Genomic DNA, 22,277 nt, shown 5'->3' on the forward strand with positions numbered 1-22,277 from the left:
TGAGGCAGATGCCAAAGGAGCTTGAAGCGGGCCTGGGGGGCTCACGTTTGTGTCTGCACAGCCCACCCCCTGTATCACATGGATCTACTTCTCCACATATGATCAGGTGCTCCTCTTCCAAAGTTCTGGTGGGCCTCTTTTCCTGAGGGGTAACTTAGAAGAGGGAGATTAGTGGGATGAACCATAGCCCCTGCCATTGCAACTGGTCGTAGACAACTATACTAGGAAGGGAAATATCCAGATGTCTTAAGGACTGTTGGACATAGGGTCTGAGTTGACATTGATATCTGGAAACTTTGTGTCATCATGGCCTCACTGTTAGAGTGGGGGGTGTATAAGGACCAGGTAATAAATGGAGTCCTGTCCCAAGACCAGTTCACAGTGACACTTGGTCTAGTTTACGGTGGGGGCACTGAGTCCACGGTCCCAACCCATGGTCATTTTGCCAGACTTTGAACGTATAATCAGGATTGACATGATGGGCAGTTGGTGCAACTCATATATTCGTTCCTTGGGCTGTAGGGTAGGAGCTATGATAGTAGGGAAGACTAAGTGGAAACCTCTGGAACTGCCTGTATTCATTTCCTGGGGCTGCTGTAACAAAGTACCACAAACTGGGTGGCTTAAATAATAGGAATTTATCATCTCACGGTTCTGAAATCTAGAAGTCCGAAATCAAGGTGTTGGCAGGGAAGGTTCCTTCTGAGGCTGAGGGAGAATCTCTCTGTGCATCTTCCTAGCTCCTGGTGGTTTGCTGGAAATCTTTGGCATTCTTTGGCTTCTGCTGCATCACCCTGATCTCTGCTTTCATCTTCTCATGGCATTCTACCTTTGTGTGTGTGTGTGTGTGTGTGTGTGTGTGTGTCTCCAAATTTCCCCTTTTCATAAGGACACCAGTCATATTGGATTAGGGGCCCACCCTACTCTGGGATGACCTCATCTTAACTAATTACATCTGCAACAATCCTATTTCCACATAAGGCCACATTCTGAGGTACTGAGGGTTAGGACTTCAACATATGAATTTTAGGTGGGCACAGTTCAACCCATAACACTACCCTTCACTCATCAAAGGTAGTAAATCCACCTGCCTGCCGATGCAGGGAACGTGGGTACGTGCCCCGGTCCGGGAAGATCCCACATGCCGCGGAGCGGCTGGGCCCGTGAGCCATGGCCACTGAGCCTGCGCGTCCGGAGCCTGTGCTCCACAACGGGAGAGGCCACAGCAGTGAGAGGCCCGTGTACCGCAAAAAAAAAAAAAAAAAAAAAAGCAAAAGCAATATTACATCCTTGTGGGTATGGCTGAGATTAGTGCCACCTTTAAGGATCTAAAGGATGTAGGAATGGTGATCCTCATCGTTTATCCATCTAATTTGCCAGTCTGGCTTCTGCAGAAACTGGCTGGATTCTAAAGGTTTACAGTGGACTGCTCCAAGCTCAAGCAAATAACAGCAGTCCCAGTGGCAGTGGCAGCCAGACACGATATCATTGCTAGAGAAGATTAACATGGCCTCAGGTACATGGTATGTGACCCTTGATTTGTTGAATGCATCCTTTTCTATCCCTGTCAGAAAATAAGATAAAAAACAGTTTATAATCACATAGAATGGGCAAAAATATTAATTTACAGTTTTGTCCCAAAACTCTTCTAACTCTCCTGCCTTCTGTCGTAATTAGTACAAAATAATCAGGACTGTCTGGCCACTTCACAGAACATCATATTGATTCATTACATCAGTTATCATGTAAGAGATGGCCAGCACACTGGACAACCAGAAAACATGTGCTCCAGAGGGTGGGAGATGAACACTGTGAAAATTCCGGTATCTGTCACATGCTTAAAAATGTTAGGAGTTCAGTGGTCCAGAGTTCAGTTCCAGAACATCCCTTCCGAAATAAAAGATGAATTATTGCATCTTGCATCTCCTGCCACAGAGGAAGGATAGTGCCTGGTGGGCCTCTTCAGATTTTGCAGGCAGGGTATTTGACACCTGGGTTATTGCTTTGGCCCACATGCCAGATGACATAGAAGGCTGCTGCATTTGATTGGAACCCAGAGCAGGAAAGGACCCTGTATCAGGTTCAGGGTACAGTTCAAAGAGCTCTAGTGCTTGGGACATATGATCTGGCAGACATTAAGCTGTTGGAAATATCAGTGGTGGGAAAAGATGGTGGAGAATTTATAGCAAGCCTCAGTGGGAGAATCCCAACTCAGACTCCTGGGGCTCTGGAGCAAGTACATGACAGCTTCAGTGGAGACTTACACATTAAAAATATGGCCCTGGAAATCCTGACACATGCTACAACATGGATGAATCTTGAGGACGTTATGCTAAGTGAAATAAGAGAGTCACAAAAAGAAAAATACTGCATGATTCTGCTTATATAAAGTAGAACAGGACCTACAGTGTTTCAGACTCCTGTCCAAGTGTTGCTGTTGCTAACAAATCCCATTGAAATATGCATCCCCAAGCCCATACTCACAATAGGATGTACACTTCCAGGGGAAGACCTTGGCAGACTTTTTTTTCTGAGAATTGGTTTTGTTAGAAGTTTGATGGGAGTAAGGTGGAAAGAATAAGGTTTCTAACATCTGAGAGGTGTTCCTGATGGAAACCAGTAAAGCTGGCAAGGGAGGCTCTGACACATAAAGACAAATGTTTCTGGTTTCCCAATGTTGTGGAGTTGCCCCTATACAGAGTTTACCTCCATGAACTTCAACTTGCCTGTCACAAAATTTTTCCATAGACGTTTGCCCTCATTTGGATCTGGTCTATAAATACCCAGTCTCACCAGATTCACTAGCTTCATAATGCACCTTCTGTATAAATAGTCAGTTGACCCTTGAACAACAGGAGTTTGAACTGCCTGGGTCCATCTAAATGCAATTTTTTTTGGACAAATAAGTATTACCGTACTACAGGGACCACGGATGCGGGCCCGCAGATGCAGGACTATGCAGATTTTCAGCTGTGCTTGGGGTGGTCAGAGCCTCTAACTCTCCAAGTTGTTCAAGGGTCAACTGTAAATATATATATATATATATATATATATATATAATTTTTAAATTTATTTATTTTATTATTTATTTTTGGTTGCATTGGGTCTTCATTGTTGTGCATGGGCTTTCTGTAGTTGCAGCAAGCAGGGGCTACTCTGTTGTGGTGCGTGGGCTTCTCTTGTGGCGGAGCACGGGCTCTAGGCGCGCAGGCTTCAGTAGTTGTGGCTCATGGGCTCTAGAGCGCAGGCTCAGTAGTTGTGGCGCACAGGTTTAGTTGCTCTGTGGCATGTGGCATCTTCCCGGATCAGGGCTCGAACCCATGTCCCCTGCATTGGCAGCTGGATTCTTAACCACTGTGCCACTGTGGTATAAGTGTTCTCCAGTCTGTGAGTCACCTACCCAGCAGTCATAGGATTTGATTTTGCTGTGATTGAGCCCCTCCTACCATCTCATTGTGACTTCCCCTTTGTCTTTGGATGTGGGTATCTTTTTTGGTGAGTTCCAGTGTCTTCCTGTCGATGACTGTCCAGCAGCTAGCTGTGATTCTGGTGTTCTCGCAAGAGGAAGTGAGAGCACGTCCTTGTACTCCACCATCTTGTTTCTAATCTTAAATTTTATTTATTTATTTATTTTATACAACAGGTTCTTATCAGTTATCTACTCTATACATATCAGTGTATGTATGTCAATCCCCATCTCCCAATTCATCCCAGCATCACCACACTTTTTATTTTTAATTTTATTTATTTATTTATTTTTATACAGCATGTTCAGTGAAAGAGTGTTGACCAGAAGTTTGGAGGAACCCATGAACTCCTGTCATGAACTCCCATCATAATTTCTTACAGTTCCTTTATCTCTTTGGTCCTGGTTTTCCTTGTTAATAAGTCAAAGGCTATTGGACAAAATGATCTTCCCAGCATCTCTACTTCTGACAGTAAGCATGGACCAAGAAGCCCTGATACTACTTGAAGAGTTGAGGCTAACGGCTGTGGGAAGATGGCAAGGATCATCTGTGGGATTTCCATGGAGAAATGAGTCCTTTGGAAACACTAGAAAAAAAACCATTTCTCTATACTATATCCAGGTTCCTTGTTGCACATATTTTTCTTTTTAGTGGCTTCCTTTCCACCTTCAATCTAGAAGGCTGTAAAATTCTTCAGGGATGAAGCATATGTGCTTTGCTTCATCTTTGTATCATTAGGGTGTAGCACAGTGCCTGGCCCTTAGCATCCCAGTAAGACTCTCCTATATGAATAATTTCTTCCAGCCTCCATCAAAATCCACTCTCAAGAAGGAAATATGTAAGCAAATTCATACTAAGGTATAAATGGCTGATAACCATTTAAATCATGGCCCATATACTAATAGGAATTTTTCTTATAAGGAGTGAAATAGCCCTTTGCTAAAAACAAAATCCAGTTCTAATAGTGGCATACATAGAACTAAAGGAGGTGTCAGGATGTTAGCAGTGACATTTCCAGCTGGCTTTCTAGTCACTATTATCATTTTCTCCTAAAAGGATCCCTCAATTCCCACCTTAAGGCTAAATCTTGCCTCATTCTCTATAACAAACACTGTCTGTTCACAGTGAAAACTTCTGGAGCCCCACTTTATTATTCTGGGCTCAGCGTTGGGCTCTGCTTGCTTCTAAGTTGGTTCTGGACCTTTCTAGTCTATTTCACAGAACTAGACTTTTGTCTTGTTTCTTCAGCCTGGATATCTACCATGACGATATGTCTTCTCCCCTGGATCCTCTCAGGTTAGAACTCTGTGTTTGTCTCTTTCCAGTATATGCTAACATCTTTTCCCAATCTGATTACCAATGTGGTCAAGTTTTGGCTTCCATAGCTAGTTTAGTACCTGAAGTCTTGCTCTCTGTTTTGCCCTCCCTTCATTCAAGCACTATGCCTAAGAGGGAGGTGGATGCTGATTGGCCAGTTTAGGTCACTGGAGGTCCAGCCCTGTGGTCAGGAGGGGCAGATGGTTTCAGCTCTAACTAAACTGCAAGGATGATGGGTTCTCTGCAGGATAAAGGGGTTCTCTTACCACAGCAGGGCAAAGAGAGTCTGAGCTAGAATAATCACAGTCAGATATCCATTTTAGGGATCAGGTGAGTAAAGGGACTCTATTGCATATTTGCCTAGATCCCCAACACCTTTTTGCTCACTTCAGGGATAATTTAAAGGTAAGAGTGGGGGCAGGAGTGGGGGTAAGGAATCATGCTGGGTCATATCTCCGTGTGAAAGAGTTTGTTCCAAATGTTCCCCTTGTGCTCCTCTTGACCCAGGTCATATAACACTTTGGAGAGCAAGTCAGAAAGCCTAAAATGAGAGAGTCCCAAATAGGGCAGAGAGGAGTATCAAGAGCCAGGGAGATACTCCCAGCCTGCTCCATAGCGTGACCCTAGGCCAAGGGCCAGCCTGAGGATTACCATGTCTGCATGCCAATGGACGCTACATTCTGGCACTCATCTCCGAGCAGCCGAGCATGTGTGGGGGTCTTTCCTTCCCTGTTAATCTGCTTCCTCTCTCCTGAGTGCCTTCCACTCGAAGAGCTATTCACAGCGCTTTCCTCAGAAGTCTCCTCTCTCCTCGGGCAATGTGGCTTTGTCCCCTTGACCCTGCAGAGTAGGCTCTCCAAGGACAGTTGTGCTTAACACACCTGGACAGAATTCACAATCACACCTTGACAAATGATGCCATTTTACTGAAAAGCACAGTCTGTATGCCAACCTAAGGGCAGAAATGAAACTCTAAACCAACACAAGCACATTCCAAGTCAGTAGTATCATGAAAAAGGACCGTATCATAAAACATTTGTGTATTGTAGCTTAAATTCGACCACAGTAGTACGTTTTAGCTATTTCTGGGGGACAAGTTTTGCATAACAAGGAACTGAATACTCTCTTCTCTTCCCACCAGAAGCCCCATCCCCACTAGTTTCTAAGAGCCAACCTGTCATTAGCTTCAGCAAACAAATAATGATCCTCAGTGGCTGTGATCACTTCAGGGTTTTCCTCTGATCATATCCTTCCTAGTCTTTGAAAATCATGTTTGTCATAATTACCCCTCTTGTGTGCGTTGCTTAATGCCCATGACTTTGCAATTAGTGTTGAAGGAAGGGACCATCACACCTATGCATCCATCAAGCTCTCAACTGTCTCCCCAGGCTCCTTTAATACCTTCTGCCAAAGAGTTTCTTGCTTTATTTCACAGATGCTTCTCTGCTTTTTCATGTACCAGCTCCATTCATGGCCAGGCTCTGTAAAACAGCAATTTGAGTGTAAGAAATACTGCTCACCAGAAAGTTCTTCCTGGTCACAATGCACATATTTCCCTTTCCTCAGCTCCTCACCCTTGGTCTCCCTAGACAAACTCTTGTTCCCTCCTCAAACTCTGTGTGGCCTGGTTTTAGCCACCAGTAGCTGAGACTGTGTTAGCAGTTAGACTGACATTTTCCCTGCCTCTGGCATTCAGTTGTAACAGTGATCTCTGTCTCCAAATTAATGGCCTTCTGTTGTCAGAACCAGAATCCTTCTGAACGGTGGGGTTTCTCCTGCCTTGATGTTGGGACATTCACAAGTACCCCTCAAGAAAAATGGGATGATGTTTGCTATGTGTTTCTGTCTGTTCTGCAGGGGAACAGCTTCTCAGTGACTCTTAAAGCCTGGTGTCTTAGAAGCAAAAATCTAGACCGACAGGAGGAGCCTGTTGAATGCTAAAGAATTTGGAGACTCCTGTCTCTGATTCAGATGCCTTTCTGTCAAAAGCTCAGACCCTATATGTGTGTGTGTGTGTGTGTGTGTATACACACATACACATACATACACATATACACAATGGAATATCACTCAGCTATAAAAAAGAATGAAATAATGCCATTTGCAGCAACATGGATGCAAGTAGAGATTATCACACTAAGTGAAGTAATTCAGAAAGAGAAATACAAATACCATATGATATCACTTTTATGTGGAATCTAAAATATGACACGAACTTATCCAGGAAACAGAAACAGACTCACAGACATAAAGAAGAGACTTGTGGTTGCCAAGGGGGATGGGGAAGGGGGGAGAGATGGAGTGGGAGTTTGGAATTAGCAGATGCAAACTATTATACATAGAATGGATAAACAACAAGGTCCTGTTGTATAGCACAGGGAATGATATTCAATATTCTGTGGTAAACCATAATGGAAAGAATATGAAAAAGAATATATATATATATAACTGAATCACTTTGCTGTACAGCAGAAATTAACACAGCATTGCAAATCAACTATACTTCAACAAAAATTTAAAAAAAAAGTTCAGACCCTAAATCCTTCATCAATCCCAAGCTGCACTAATCATCCAAGCTTGCAATTATGATACTTTTAATTATGTTTTTTGTTTTTGTGGATTTATTGTACAAATTAAGCACTGATAAATGTTTATAAGACACGGACTCACAAATAGTATTTTATCCTCTTTATTCTAGGTTATTATAATTTTACAATCATATCTTTATTTTTAGACTTCATGGGATAGTATAACAAAAATAAATTCTGGCAATGAAAATGAGCTGTGTTTCAAACCTCCATATGCCAACTACCATACCCCCTTCCAACTGTGAATAAGAATATTATATTATGCATGAAGCATTTCATATAATGTTTTGATATAGTTACAATTCAGGTATTCATAACTATGTAAAGCACTTGTTAAAATTGTGAGGGTCTCTTAGGAACTGAATCTGGGGAAGGATAGGATGGGGGAACACACACAGTGAGAAGATTTCCCCTTTTGGCATCACTACAATTATGATACTTTTGAATTCTTTAGCGCATTTATCCCCAGCTACTGCAGCACAATGGTATGACTCCTGTTCTTCATAGGAGAAATTTAGGCATCCAGAAAGCATCAGGCAGATGTGGGAACAGAGCAAACTTTGTGAATTGCAGGCTAACTTCTGTCTTGCCACCTCTGTGTATGGATGAGGCCAATGGACCTTGGCACAGATATTGAGACAGGGCTGGCTAATGTTGGACAAGCATTTGAAGAGAAGGTGGTGGTTGGTACATGCACCCCTCCTTGTGAGGTCCTCCCCCATTTTCCTGAGGCTCCCTCCTTCTGTCTCCTGAAGCACCCCTGATACAATCCAACATGCCTTCAGGGCAGGAAATGACCTAACAAAATGAGCTGGAAAAAGCTATAGCTGTAAAGCAATTGCTTAAGGATTTTCCCCACTGAGGGATATTTACAAGATCAAAAAGACTTTTTGGGGGATGTATTTCTTAAAATTAAAAAAGTTATTTTGAAATAATTATATACTTAGAGGAAATTGCAAAAATAGTACGAGTTCATCCTTCACCCAGCGTCCCCCAATATCACAGCGGTAGTATAATATCAAAATTAGGAAACTGACATTGGTACATTACTCTTAATTAGACTACGGACCACATTCAGTTTTTAGCATTCAGTTTTCACCATTAAAAAACCCTGTGTGTGTGTGTGTGTGTGTGTGTGTGCGCGTGGTTCTATGTCACTACCATAAGCAAGATACAGAAGTGGTTCCCATCACCACAAAAGAAACCCCTAATATTACCTCTTTGTACATATTCACTCTACCCCCAACTCTTCTCCAGACTGGCTGCACCATTTTACATTTTCACTAGCAATGTATAGAGATCCAATTTGTCTGTGTCATCACCAGCATTTGTTATTTATCACTATTTTTTATTTCAACTGATATCTCATTGCAGTCTTAATTTACATTTCCCTAATGGCTAGTGGTGTTGAATATCTTTTCAGACACTTATTTGCCATCTGTATCTCCTCTTTGGTGAAATGAATGTTCATGTCTTTTGCCCAGTTTCTAGTTGGATTGTTTCCTTTTTTTTATTGTTGAGTTCTGAGAGTTCTTTATATATTCTAGATATAAGGCCTTCACTGGATATGTGGCTGGCAAATATTTTCTCACAGTCTGTAACTTGTCGTTTCATCTTCTTAACAGTCTTTCAATGAAACAAATGTCTTTAATTTTAATAAAGTCCAGTTCATCAATTTTTCCTTTTAAGGACTGTGCTTTCCATATCAAGTCTAAGAACTCTTCACCTAGTCCTAGATCCCAAAGAGTTTTTCCTATATTTTATTTCTAAAAGTTTTAGAGTTCTACATTTTACATTCACTCCTTGATCCATTTTGAGTTGACCTTTGTAAGGTTTCAGGTTTAGGTCAAGGTTCATTTTTTGCTTATGAATATCCAATTGCTCCAGCACCATTTGTTGAAAAGGCTATCCTTCTTCCATTGGATTGCTTTTGCATCTTTGTCAAAAATCAGCTGGCTGTATTTGTGTGAGTCTATATGAGATTTTGATTTTGTTCCATTGATCTATGCCCATCTCCCTGCTAAGACAATAATTACCTTGATTACTGCAGCTATATAGTAAACCATCAGGTTTGATCCCTTCCAATTTACTCTTCTTTTTAAAGATTATTTTAATTTAATATTTTAAAAATGAAAAATTAGATATGTCATTTAAATTTTTATTTTAATATTGCTATTCTAGGGCTTGTACCTTTCCATATACATTTTAGAATAAGCTTGTTTGTGTCTACAAAAAAAACTTCAGTAGGAATTGCATTAAACCTATAGATCTATTTGGAGAGAATTGACATCTACAATATTCTCAGTCTTCCAATCCATGAACATATGTTTCTCCATTTATTTAGGCCTTTGATTTATCTCATCAGCGTTTTGTAATTTTCAGCATACAGATCCTGTACATGCTTTTAGGTTTATATCTATTTAATTTTCTTTAGCACACACCATAAATGGTATTTTTTAATATATATATATAAATTTATTTATTTATGGCTGCATTGGGTCTTCGTTGCTGCCCGCAGGCTTTCTCTAGTTGAGAAGATCAGGGGCTACTTTCGTTGTGGTACACGGGCTTCTCATTGTGGTGGCTTCTCTTGTTGCGGAGCTCAGGCTCTGGGCATGCGGCCTTCAGTAGTTGTGGCATGCGGTCTCAGTAGTTGTGGCACACAGGCTTAGTGGCTCTGCGGCATGTGGGATCTTCCCGGACCAGGGATTGAACCCATGTCCCTGCATTGGCAGGCAGATTCTTAACCACTGTGCCACCAGGGAAGTCCCTGATATTGTGTTTTTAATTTTTGCTTCCACAAGTATGTTGTTAACATATAGAAATGCGATTGATTTTTAAGTGTTGATCATGTATTCTGAAACCTCGCTGAACTCATAAGTTCTAGGAGGGTTTTGTTTTGTTTTAGATTCCTTGGGATTTTGAACAGTATAGACATCTGCAAATAGGGACAGTTTTATTTTTTCTTTTAAAAAATATGTATCTCTTTTATTTATTCTATTTTTGGGGTCTTATTTCACTGGCTAGAACTTCCAGTAGAATGTTCAATGAGAGTGGTGATATGCATACAACCTTGCCTTGTTCCAGATTTTAGAGGGGAAGCAATTCAGTCTTTCACAATTAAATACAACATTAACTGTAAGTTTTTGTAAGTACTGTTTACAAAGCTGAGGAAATTTCCTTCTATTTCTAGTTTTCTGAGGGATATATATTTTTTAAATCATGAATGAATCTTGGTTTTTGCAGATGCTTTTTCAGACTCAATATCTTTTCTTGGTGAACTGATCCTTTTATCATTATGTAATGTCCCTCTTTGTTTTTAGTAATTTTCTTTGCTCTGGAGTCTAATGTTAATATAGTCAGTTGTGCTTTTTAAAAAGACTTAATGTGTTGTACATATTTTTCCATTCTTTTACTTTTCTGTGGTTTTATTCAAAGTGAGTTTCTTATAGACAGGATATGGTTTGATTAAATTTTTTAATCCACTTTGCTAATCTCTGTCTTTCAATTGGTGAACTTAAACTGTTTATATTTAAGGTAATTACTGATAGGTTAGGGCTTAAGTCTGCCATTTTATTATATTTGCATAGTCATAAATATGTCAACATTCAATATTGCTTTAACCCCAAACCATGTTATAACTATGCTGGGAAGGTGGAAGGAAAACTTTTGTGTGCAGAATGCTGGAAGAGGAGAGGTAGATCATCGTCTTCTGTAGTAGGAAGTCAACTCACAATAAATAAAATTGAAAATAAATAAGAAATATCAGTATAATGATAAAAGATGTAAATAATTTAAGGGAATACTTAAAAGGGTTGAATATGGGGCATCCATGGTGGCACAGTGGTTAAGAATCCGCCTGCCAATGCAGGGGACACAGGTTCAAGCCCTGGTCCAGGAAGATCCCACATGCCGTGGAACAACTAAGCCCATGCCCAACAACTTGTGAGCCCATGTGCCACAACTACTGAGAACCACATGCCTAGAACCCATGCTCCACACCAAGAGAAGCCACCACAATGAGAAGCCCGTGCACCGCAATGAAGAGCAGCCCCCACTCGCCTCAACTAGAGAAAGCCTGTGAGCAGCAACAAAGACTCAATGCAACCAAAAATAAATAAATTTATTTTTTAGAAAAAGAGTTGAATGTGATTGCCTCTGGGGAATGAGGATCAGGGATGGGAATGAGTAGAGCAAGAAATTGCTTTCTTAAAAACCTTTGTAGTAAGTACCATTTGACTTTTAGAACTTTATATCTATATTGCTTGATAAAAATATAATTAGTAAATCTAAACTTAAGAAATACTCAAGTATTTCTTAGTGCAGTTTTCATCAACCCTGGCTGCCCACTGGAGTTACCCAGGGGGACTTTTAAAAAAATATCAATTTTCAGGCCCCAACCTATACCAATTAATTGGGTCTGGGGTTCAGGCATCAATATTCAAAAATTATTTCCCAGGGTATTTGAATGTGTATCTAGGGTTGAGGATGGCTGGTTTATAACATATATTAACAGTAGACCTTTGGTAAAATGTTAGCAGCAGTGAGAAAGGTAAAACATGAAGGTCTTACCATCTTCAAGTCAACCCATTTATTGGAGATTGGTAGATCAGACACTTTTGGGAAGCCTTGCTTGAGAGAAATCAAACACAAGCTGCATATTTGTAGATGGTGAAGCAGAGAGAGCTAAAGGGCATTAGGAATGCAATTTTGGGCCTTCTGGGTTTACTTCATGTGATTAAAACTAACCAGAGGCTATGACAATTACATTTTCTCAGTCCATAGAGGAAAGCAGAAGAGAAGGAAAGAAGAAAACATAACTCCTAAATTTAGGGTATTTTGTAGTCATTACAATATGACCTGAAATAAGTTATTATACAAAGTGGCCCATGATACATTCTCAACTCCTCTATTTTGACCTCCATCACCATTTGGAAGTCATAATTAATGGACTAAGATACCAAGATAGAAGACATTGAAGCTGTGTCTGCAGAAGAACATGGGACAAAGACAAGAAACATGAAGAAGGTCCATTTTGTACAGGTGTCCAGAAGCATGTACATTCAGGAAGGCTTCAAAAGTTAAAAGATATGCTTCACTCATCACAATAGGTAACTAGAAAATGTGCCCCTAAAGGGAATTATAGAATTTTTTAAAACTGTACAATTTAGTGGGATTTATTTTAGTATATTCACAAACTTGTACTACCATCACAACTACCTAATTGTAGAACATTTTCATCCTCCTCTAAAGTAACCCAGTACCCATTAACAGTTATTTCCCCTTCTCCCCTCCTCCCAGGCCCTGGCAATCACTCATGTATTTTCTGCCTCTATGGATTTGCTTATTTTGGCCATTTCATATAAATGGAATCATAAAATATATAGTCCTTTGTGCCTGACTTCTTTCACTTTGCATAATGTTTTCAAGGTTCACCCATGTTGTGCCATGTATTAGTACTTCATTCTTTATTATGGCTGAATAATATAACGATATATGACATTCTGTTTACCCATTCACCAGCTGATGGATATTTAGGCTATTTCCACTTTTTTTTAATGATTAATTAAAACATATTTATTGGTTCTAAAGAAAAAATGTGATTTTTTTTCTCCATTTCAATAATCATTTTTGTATCTACTATAGTTTCTGTTGCAATTGTATTTTTTTAAACATCTTTATTGGAGTATAACTGCTTTACATTGTTGTGTTTGTTGCTGCTGAATAACAAAGTGAGTCAGCTATACATATACATATATACCCGTGCTCTTGCGACTCCCACCCACCCTACATAACCCACCCCTCTAGGTGATCACAAAGGACCGAGCTGATCTCCCAATGCTATGCTATGCGGGTGCTTCCGAATAGCTATCTATTTTACATATGGTAGTGTACATGTGTTCATGCCACTCTCCCACTTCGTCTCAGGTTACCCTTGCCCCTCCCTCTGTCTTCAAGTCCATTCTCTACATCTGCATCTTCATTCCAGTTCTGCCCCTAGGTTCTTCAGAACCCTCTTTTTTTTTTTTTAATTTAGATTCCATATATATGTGTTAACATACGGTATTTGTTTTTCTCTTTATGACTTACTTCACTTATATGACAGATTCGATGCACATCCACCTCACTACAAAAAACTCAATTTTTTTACATCTTTATTGGAGTATAATTGCTTTACAATGGTGTGTTAGTTTCTGCTTTATAACAAAGTGAATCAGTTATACATATACATATGTTCCCATATATCTTCCCTCTTGTGTCTCCCTCCCTCCCACCCTCCTTATCCCACCCCTCCAGGCAGTAACAAAGCACCAAGCTGATCTCCCTGTGCTATGCGGCTGCTTCCCATTAGCTATCTATCTTACGTTTGGTAGTGTATATATGTCCATGCCTCTCTCTCGCTTTATCACAGCTTACCCTTCCCGCTCCATATATGCTCAAGTCCATTCTCTAGTAGGTCTGTGTCTTTATTCATGTCTTACGCCTAGGTTCTTCATGACATTTTTTTTCTTAAATTCCATATATATGTGTTAGCATACGGTATTTGTCTTTCTCTTTCTGACTTACTTCACTCTGTAGGACAGACTCTAGGTCTATCCACCTCAATACAAATAGCTCAATTTCGTTTCTTTTTATGGCTGAGTAATATTCTATTGTATATATGTGCCACATGTTCTTTATCCATTCATCCAATGATGGACACTTAGGTTGTTTCCATCTCTGGGCTATTGTAAATAGAGCTGCAATGAACATTTTGGTACATGACTCTTTTTGAATTACGGTTTTCTCAGGGTATATGCCCAGGAGTGGTATTACCAGGTCATATGGTAGTTCTATGTGTAGTTTTTTAAGGAACTTCCATACTGTTCTCCATAGTGGCTGAACCAATTCACATTCCCACCAGCAGTGCAAGAGTGTTCCCTTTTCTCCACACCCTCTCCAACATTTATTGTTTCTAGATTTTTTGATGATGACCATTCTGACTGGTGTGAGATGATATCTAATTGTAGTTTTGATTTGCATTTCTCTAATGATTAATAATGTTGAGCATTCTTTCATCTGTTTGATGACAGTCTGTATATCTTCTTTGGAGAAATGTCTATTTAGGTTTTCTGCCCATTTTTGGATTGGGTTGTTTGTTTTTTTGTTATTGAGCTGCATGAGCTGCTTATAAATTTTGGAGATTAATTCTTTGTCAGTTGCTTCATTTGCAAATATTTTCTCCCATTCTGAGGGTTGTCTTTTGGTCTTGTTTATGGTTTCCTTTGCTGTGCAAAAGCATTGAAGTTTCATTAGGTCCCATTTGTGTATTTTTGTTTTTATTTCCATTTCTCAAGGAAGTGGGTCAAAAAGGATATTGCTGTGATTTATGTCATTGAGTGTTCTGTCTAGGTTTTCCTCTAAGAGTTTGATAGTTTCTGGGCTTACATTTAGGTCTTTCATCTATTTTGAGCTTATTTTTGTGTATGGTGTTAGGGAGTGACCTAATCTCATACTTTTACATGTACCTGCCCAGTTTTCCCAGCACCACTTATTGAAGAGGCTGTCCTTTCTCCACTGTACATTCCTGCCTCCTTTATTAAAGATAAGGTGACCATATGTGCGTGGGATCATCACTGGGCTTTCTATACTGTTCCATTGATCTATCTTTCTGATTTTGTGCCAGCACCATACTGTCTTGTTTACTGTAACTTGTAGTATAGTCTGAAGTCAGGGAGCCTGATTCCTCCAGCTCCGTTTTTCGTTCTTAAGATTGCTTTGGGTATTCGGGGTCTTTTGTGCTTCCTTACAAATTGTGAAATTTTTTGTTCTAGTTCTGTGAAAAATGCCAGTGGTAGTTTGATACGGATTACATTGAATCTGTAGATTGCTTTGGGTAGGAGAGTCATTTTCAAAATGTTCATCCTTCCAATCCAAGAACATGGTATATCTCTCCATCTATTTGTATCATCTTTAATTTCTTTCATCAGTGTCTTATAATTTTCTGCATACAGGTCTTTTGTCTCCTTAGGTAGGTTTATTCCTAGATATTTTATTCTTTTTGTAGCAATGGTAAATGGGTGTGTTTTCTTCATTTCACTTTCTGATTTTTCATCATTAGAGTATAGGAATGCCAGAGATTTCTGTGCATTAATTTTGTATCCGGCTACTTTACCAAATTCATTGATTAGCTCTAGTAGTTTTCTGGTAGTATCTTTGGGATTCTCTGTATAAAGTATCATGTCATCTGCAAACAGTGACAGCTTTACTTCTTCTTTTCTGATTCGAATTCTTTTTATTTCCTTTTCTTCTCTGATTGCTGGGCTAAAACTTCCAAAACTATGTTCCATAAGAGTGGTGAGAGTGGGCAACCTTGTCTTATTCCTGATCTTATTGGAAATGCTTTCAGTTTTTCACCATTGAGGACAATGTTGGCTGTGGGTTTGTCATATATGGCCTTTATTATGTTGAGGAAAGTTTCCTCTAGTCCGACTTTCTGCAGAGTTTTTTTACCATAAATTGGTGTTGAATTTTGTCCTAAGCTTTCTCTGCATCTATTGAGATGATCAAATGGTTTTTCTCCTTCAATTTGTTAATATGGTTTATCACATTGATTCATTTGCATATATTGAAGAATCCTTGCATTCCTGGAATAAACCCCACTTCATCATGGTGTAAGATCCTTTTAATGTGCTGTTGGATTCTGTTTGCTAGTATTTTGTTGAGGATTTTTGCATCTATGTTCATCAGTGATATTGGCCTGTAGTTTTCTTTCTTTGTGACATCCTTGTCTGCTTTTGGTATCAAGGTGATGTTGGCCTCATAGAATGAGTTTAGGAGTTTTCCTCCCTCTGCTATATTTTGGAAGAGTTTGAGAGGGGTAGGTGTTAGCTCTTCTCTAAATGTTTGGTAGAATTCACCTGTGAAGCCATCTGGTCCTGGGCTTTTGTTTGTTGGAAGATTTTTAATCACTGTTTCAGTTCCAGTGCTTGTGATTGGTCTGTTCATATTTTCTATTTCTTCCTGATTCAGTCTTGGCAGGTTGTGCATTTCTAAGAGTTTGTCCATTTCTTCCAGGTTGTCCATTTTATTGGCATAGGGTTGCTTGTAGTAGTCTCTCATGATCATTTGTATTTCTGCAGTGTCAGTTGTTACTTCTCCTTCTTCATTTCTAATTCTATTGATTTGAGTCTTCTCCCTTTTTTCTTGATGAGTCTGGCTAATGGTTTATCTATTTTGTTTATCTTCTCAAAGAACCAGCTTTTAGTTTTATTGATCTTTGCTATCATTTCCTGCATTTCTTTTTCATTTATTTCTGATCGGATCTGTATGTTTTCTATCCTTCTGCTAACTTTGGGGGTTTTTTGTTCTTCATTTACTAATTGCTTTAGGTGCAAAGTTAGGTTGCTTACTCGAGATGTTTCCTGTTTCTTCAGGTAGGATTGTATTGCTATAAACTTCCCTCTTAGAACTGCTTCTGCTACATCCCATAGGTTTTGTGTTGTCATGTCTACATTGTCATTTGTTTCTAGGTATTTTTTGATTTCCTCTTTGATTTCTTCAGTGATCACTTCGTTATTAAGTAGTGTATTGTTTAGCCTCCATGTGTTTGTATTTCTTTACAGATCTTTTCCTGTAATTGATATCTAGTCTCATGGCGTTGTGGTCGGAAAAGATACTTGATACAATTTCAATTTTCTTAAATTTTCCAAGGCTTGATTTCTGACATAAGATATGATCTATCCTGGAGAATGTTCCATGAGCACTTGAGAAAAATGTGTATTCTGTTGTTTTTGGATGGAATGTCCTATAAATATCAATTAAGTCCATCTTGTTTAATGGATCATTTAAATCTTCTGTTTCCTTATTTATTTTCATTTTGGATGATCTGTCCATTGCTGAAAGTGGGGTGTTAAAGTTCCCTACTATGAATGTGTTACTGTCGATTTCCCCTTTTATGGCTGTTTGTATTTGCCTTATGTATTGAGGTGCTCCTATGTTGGGTGCATAAATATTTACAATTGTTAAATCTTCTTCTTGGACCGATCCCTTGATCATTATGTAGTGCCCTCCTTTGTATCTTCTAATAGTCTTTATTTTAAAATCTATTTTATCTGATATGACAATTGCTACTCCAACTTTCTTTTGCTTCCATTTGCATGGAATATCTTTTTCCATCCCCTTACTTTCAGTCTGTATGTGTCTCTAGGTCTGAAGTTGGTCTCTTGTTGACAGCATATGTATGGGTCTTGTTCTTGTATCCATTCAGCCAATCTGTGTCTTTTGGTGGGAGCATTTAGTCCATTTAAATTTAAGTTAATTAACGATATATATGTTCCTATTCCCATTTTCTTAATTGTTTTAGGTTCTTTAATATAGATCTTTTCCTTCTCTTGTGTTTCTTGCCTAGAGAATCTCCTTTAGCATTTTTTGCAAAGCTGGTTTTGTGGTGCTGAACTCTCTCAGCGTTTGCTTGTCTGTAAAGGTTTTAATTTCTCCATCAAATCTGAATGAGATCCTTGCTCTGTAGAGTAGTCTTGGTTGCAGGTTTTTCTCCTTCATTACTTTAAATATGTTCTGCAAGTTCCTTCTGGCTTGCAGAGTTTCTGCTGAAAGATCAGCTGTTAAACTTTAGGGGAATTCCCTTGTGTGTTATTTGTTGTTTTTCCCTTGCTGCTTTTAACATGTTTTTCTTTGTATTTAATTTTTGACAGTTTGATTAATATGTGTCTTGGCGTGTTTCTGCTTGGATTTTTCCTGTATGGGACTCTGTGCTTCCTGGACTTGATTAACTCTTTCCTTTCCCATATTTGGGAAGTTTTCACCTACAATCTCTTCAAATATTTTCCCAGTCCCTTTCTTTTTCTCTTCTTCTTCTGGAGCCCCTATAATTTGAATGTTGGTGTGTTTAATGTTTTCCCAGAGGTCTCTGAGACTGTCCTCAGTTCTTTACCTTCTTTTTTCTTTATTCTGCTCTGCCGTAGTTATTTACACTCTTTTATCTTCCAGGTAACTTATCCGTTCTTCTGCCCCAGTTATTCTGCTATTGATCCCATCTAGAGTACTTTTAATTTCATTTATTGTGTTGTTCATCGTTGCTTGTTTCATCTTTATTTCTTGTAGGTCCTTGTTAAATGTTTCTTGCATTTTGTCTATTCTGTTTCCAAGATTTTGGATCATCTTTACTATCATTATTCTGAATACTTTTTCAGGTAGACTGCCTATTTCCTCTTCATTTGTTAGGTCTGGTGGGTTTTTATCTTGCTCATTTAACTGCTGTGTGTTTTTCTGTCTTCTCATTTTGCTTATCTTACTGTGTTTGGTGTCTCCTTTTTGCAGGGTGCAGGTTCGTAGTTCCCGTTGTTTTTGGTGTCTGTCCCCAGTGGCTAATGTTTGTTCAGTGGGTTGTGTGGGCTCCCTGGTGGAGGGGACTAGTGCCTGTGTTCTGGTGGATGAGGCTGTATCTTGTCTTTCTGGTGGGCAGGTGTACGTCTTGTGGTGTGATTTGGGGTGTCTGTGGACTTATGATTTTAGACAGCCTCTCTGCTAATGGGTGGGGTTGTGTTCCTGTCTTGCTAGTTGTTTGGCATAGGGTGTCCAGCACTGTAGCTTGCTGGTCATTGAGTGAAGCTGGTTGCTGGTGTTGAGATGGAGATCTCTGCGAGATTTTCACCATTTGATATTATGTGGAGCTGGGAGGTCTCTTGTGGACCAGTGTCCTGAAATTGGCTCTCCCACCTCAGAGGCACAGCACTGACTCGTAGCTGCAACACCAAGAGCCTTTCATCCACTCGGCTCAGATTAAAAGGGAGAAAATGTAGAAAGAAAGAATTAGTAGCAGTAGAAAGAAAGAAAGGAAGGAAGAAATAAAGAAAGAAAGAAGGAAAAGAAGAAGGAAAGGAGGGAGGGAAGGAGGGAGGGAGGAAGGAAGCACAGAAGGAGGGAAGGAAGGAAAAAAAGAAAGAAAGAAGATAAAGTAAAATAAAATAAAGTGAGATAAAATATAATAAAGTTATTAAAATAAAAATAATTTTTAAGAAAAATATTTTTTAAAATCAAAAATAAAACAACAAAAGAAACCCAAAAAAAACAATGTACAGATATAAAGCTAGGAATAATGGTGGAAGCAAAGCTATACAGACAAAATCCCGCACAGAAGCATACACATGCACACTCACAAAAAGAGGAAAAGGGGAAAAAATAATAAATCTTACTCTCAAAGTCCACCTCCTCAATTTGATTTGATTCGTTGTCTATTCAGGTATTCCACCGATGCAGGGTATATCAAGTGGATTGTAGAGATTTAATCCACTGATCCTGATGCTGCTGGGAGAAATTTCCCTTTCTCTTCTTTGTTCACACAGCTCTAGGGTCTCAGTTTTGGATTTGGCCCCGCCTGTGCCTGTACGTCGCTGGAGGGCTTCTGTTCTTCCCTCAGACAGGACGGGGTAAAATGAGCAGCTGATTCAGGGGCTCTGTCTCACTCAGGCCGGTGGAAGGGAGGGGCACGGAGTGTGGGGCGAGCCTGCTGCGACAGAGGCCAGAGGAATATTTCACCAGCCTGAGGCGTGCCGTGCCTTCCCCCAGGGAAGTTGTGCCTAGATCCCAGGACCCTGGCAGTGGTTGCCTGCACAGGCTCCCCAGAAGGGAGGTATGGATAGTGACCTATGCTCGCACACAGGCTTCTTGGTGGCGGTAGCAGCAGCCTTAATGTCTCATGCCCTTCTCTGGGGTCCGCGCTGTTAGCCACAGCTCGCGGCCCTCTCTGGAGCTCCTTTAAGCAGCACTCTTAATCCCCTCTTCTCACGCACCAGGGAACAAAGAGGGAAGAAAATGTCTCTTGGCTCTTCGGCAGTTCCAGACTTTCCCCCAGATTCCCTCCCGGCTAGCCATGGTGCACTTACACCTTCGGGCTGTCTTCAGGCTGCTATTCCTCTCCCTGCGATCCAAGATCCAACCGAAGTCTGAGACTCAGCTCCCTGCCCCCGCCTGCCCCAGTGGGTCAGAAGACAGCCTCTCGGGCTGGTGAGTGCCAGTCGGCACTGATCTTCTGTGCAGGAATCTCTCCACTTTGGCCTCCCCACCCCTGTTGCTGTGCTGTCCTCCATAGCTCCGAAGCTTCCCTCCTCCACCACCCACAGTCTCTGCCCGAGAAGGGACTTCCTAGTGTTTGGAAACCTTTCCTCCTTCACAGCTCCCTCCCACTGGTGCAGGTCCCTTACCTATTTTTTTGTCTCTGTTTATTATTTTTTCTTTTTCCCTACCCTGTTACGTGGGGAGTTTCTTGCCTTTTGGGAGGTCTGAGGTCTTCTTACAGCATTCACTGTGTGTTCTGTAGGAGCACTTCCACGTGTAGATGTATTTCTGATGTATCTGTGGGGAGGAAGGTGATCTCTGTGTCTTACTCTTCCACCATCTTCCCCCTCTCCCTCCCTTTTCTTCTGAGCTGTGCTGCAAACAGCATCTTCATGATGTGGCCAGGTGTCAGGCCTGTGCCTGTGCAGTGGGAGACCCAAATGCAGGATACTGGTCCATCAGAGGCCTCCTTGTTCCAAGTAACATCAAATGGCAAATACTCTCCCAGAGATCTCCATCTCAAAGATAAGACCCAGCTCCACTCAAAGACCAGTACGCTACAGTGCTGGACACCCTATGACAAACAACTAGCAAGACAGGAAAACAACCCCACCCATTAGCAGAGAGGCTGACTAAAATAATAATAAGGTCACAGATGCAACAAAACACACCACCAGATGTGGTTCTGCCCACCAGAAAGACAAAATCCAGCATCATCCACCAGAATACAGGCATTAGTCCCCTCCACCAGGAAGCCTACACAACCCACTGAACCAACCTTACCCACTGGACACAGACACCGAAAATGACAGGAACTATGAAAGTGTGGCTGGTGAAAAAGAGACCACAAACACAGTAAGTTAAGTGAGATGAGAAGACAGAGTAACACACAAGAGATGAAGGAGCAAGGTAAAAACCCACCAGACCAAAAAAATGAACAGCAAATAGGCAGTCTACCTGAAAAAGAATTGAAAGTAATGAGAGTAAAGGTGATCTTACATCTTGGAAATAGAATGGAGAAAATACAGGAAACATTTATCTAGGACCTAGAAGAAATAAAGAGCAAACAAACAGTGATGAACAACACAAAAAGTGAAATTCAAAATTCTCTAGAAGGAATCAAGAGCAGAATAACTGAGGCAGAAGAACGGAAAAGTGACCTAGAAGATAAAATAGTGGAATATACTACCACAGATGAGAATAAAGAAAAAAGAATGAAAAGAATTGAGGACAGTCTTAGAGACCTCTGGGACCATATTGAACACACCAACATATGAATTATACAGGTCCCAGAAGATGAATAGAAAAAGAAACGGACTGAGAAAATATTTGAAGTGATTATAAGTGAAGACTTCCCTAATATGGGAAAGGAAATAGTCAATCAAGTCCAGGAAGAACAGAGAGTCCCAAACAGGATAAACCCAAGAAGAAACACAGCAAGACACATATTAATCAAGCTATCAAAAATTAATACACAGAAAAAATAATAAAAGCAGCAAGGTAAAAACAACAAATAACATATAAGTGAATCCCCATAGGATAACAGATGATCTTTTAGCAGAAACACTGCAAGCCAGAAGGGCATGGCAAGACATATTTAACATGATGAAAGGGAAAAGCCTACAACCAAGATTACTCTACCCATCAAGGATCTCACAAGATTTAATGGAGAAATTAAAAACTTTTCAGACAAAAAAAAAACCTAAGAGAATTCATCACCACAAAATGAGCTTTACAACAAACCCTAAAGGAACTTATCTAGACAGGAAACAATGGAAAAGGAAAAGACCTACAATAACAAACCTAGAACAGTTAAAAAAAGGGTAATAGGAACATACATATGGATAAC

At 40.1% G+C, this 22,277-nt stretch overlaps 1 protein-coding gene across 11 annotated transcripts in view; it reads right to left on the minus strand.

The window, feature by feature from the left end:
* Positions 1–3,750: 3,750 nt before the first annotated feature.
* Positions 3,751–22,277, minus strand: part of PFKFB1 (6-phosphofructo-2-kinase/fructose-2,6-biphosphatase 1) — a 198,810-nt gene continuing 180,283 nt past the window's right edge. For 2 of the 11 annotated variants that reach the window (XM_067723897.1, XM_067723898.1), the window contains exons 13-14: positions 6,186–6,265; positions 3,760–4,053 (exon numbers count right to left, since the gene is read on the minus strand). In XM_067723897.1, the coding sequence (XP_067579998.1) occupies positions 3,844–4,053; positions 6,186–6,265 (290 nt within the window). In that variant the 3' untranslated portion in view covers positions 3,760–3,843. Of the gene's footprint in view, positions 4,054–5,689; positions 6,266–19,566; positions 20,726–22,277 lie in introns of those variants that run through there. The other 9 variants (XM_067723899.1, XM_067723900.1, XM_067723902.1 and 6 more) reach the window with 8 other exon arrangements.

Source organism: Pseudorca crassidens, chromosome X (genome assembly GCF_039906515.1).
Source record: "Pseudorca crassidens isolate mPseCra1 chromosome X, mPseCra1.hap1, whole genome shotgun sequence".
NCBI lineage: Eukaryota > Metazoa > Chordata > Mammalia > Artiodactyla > Delphinidae > Pseudorca > Pseudorca crassidens.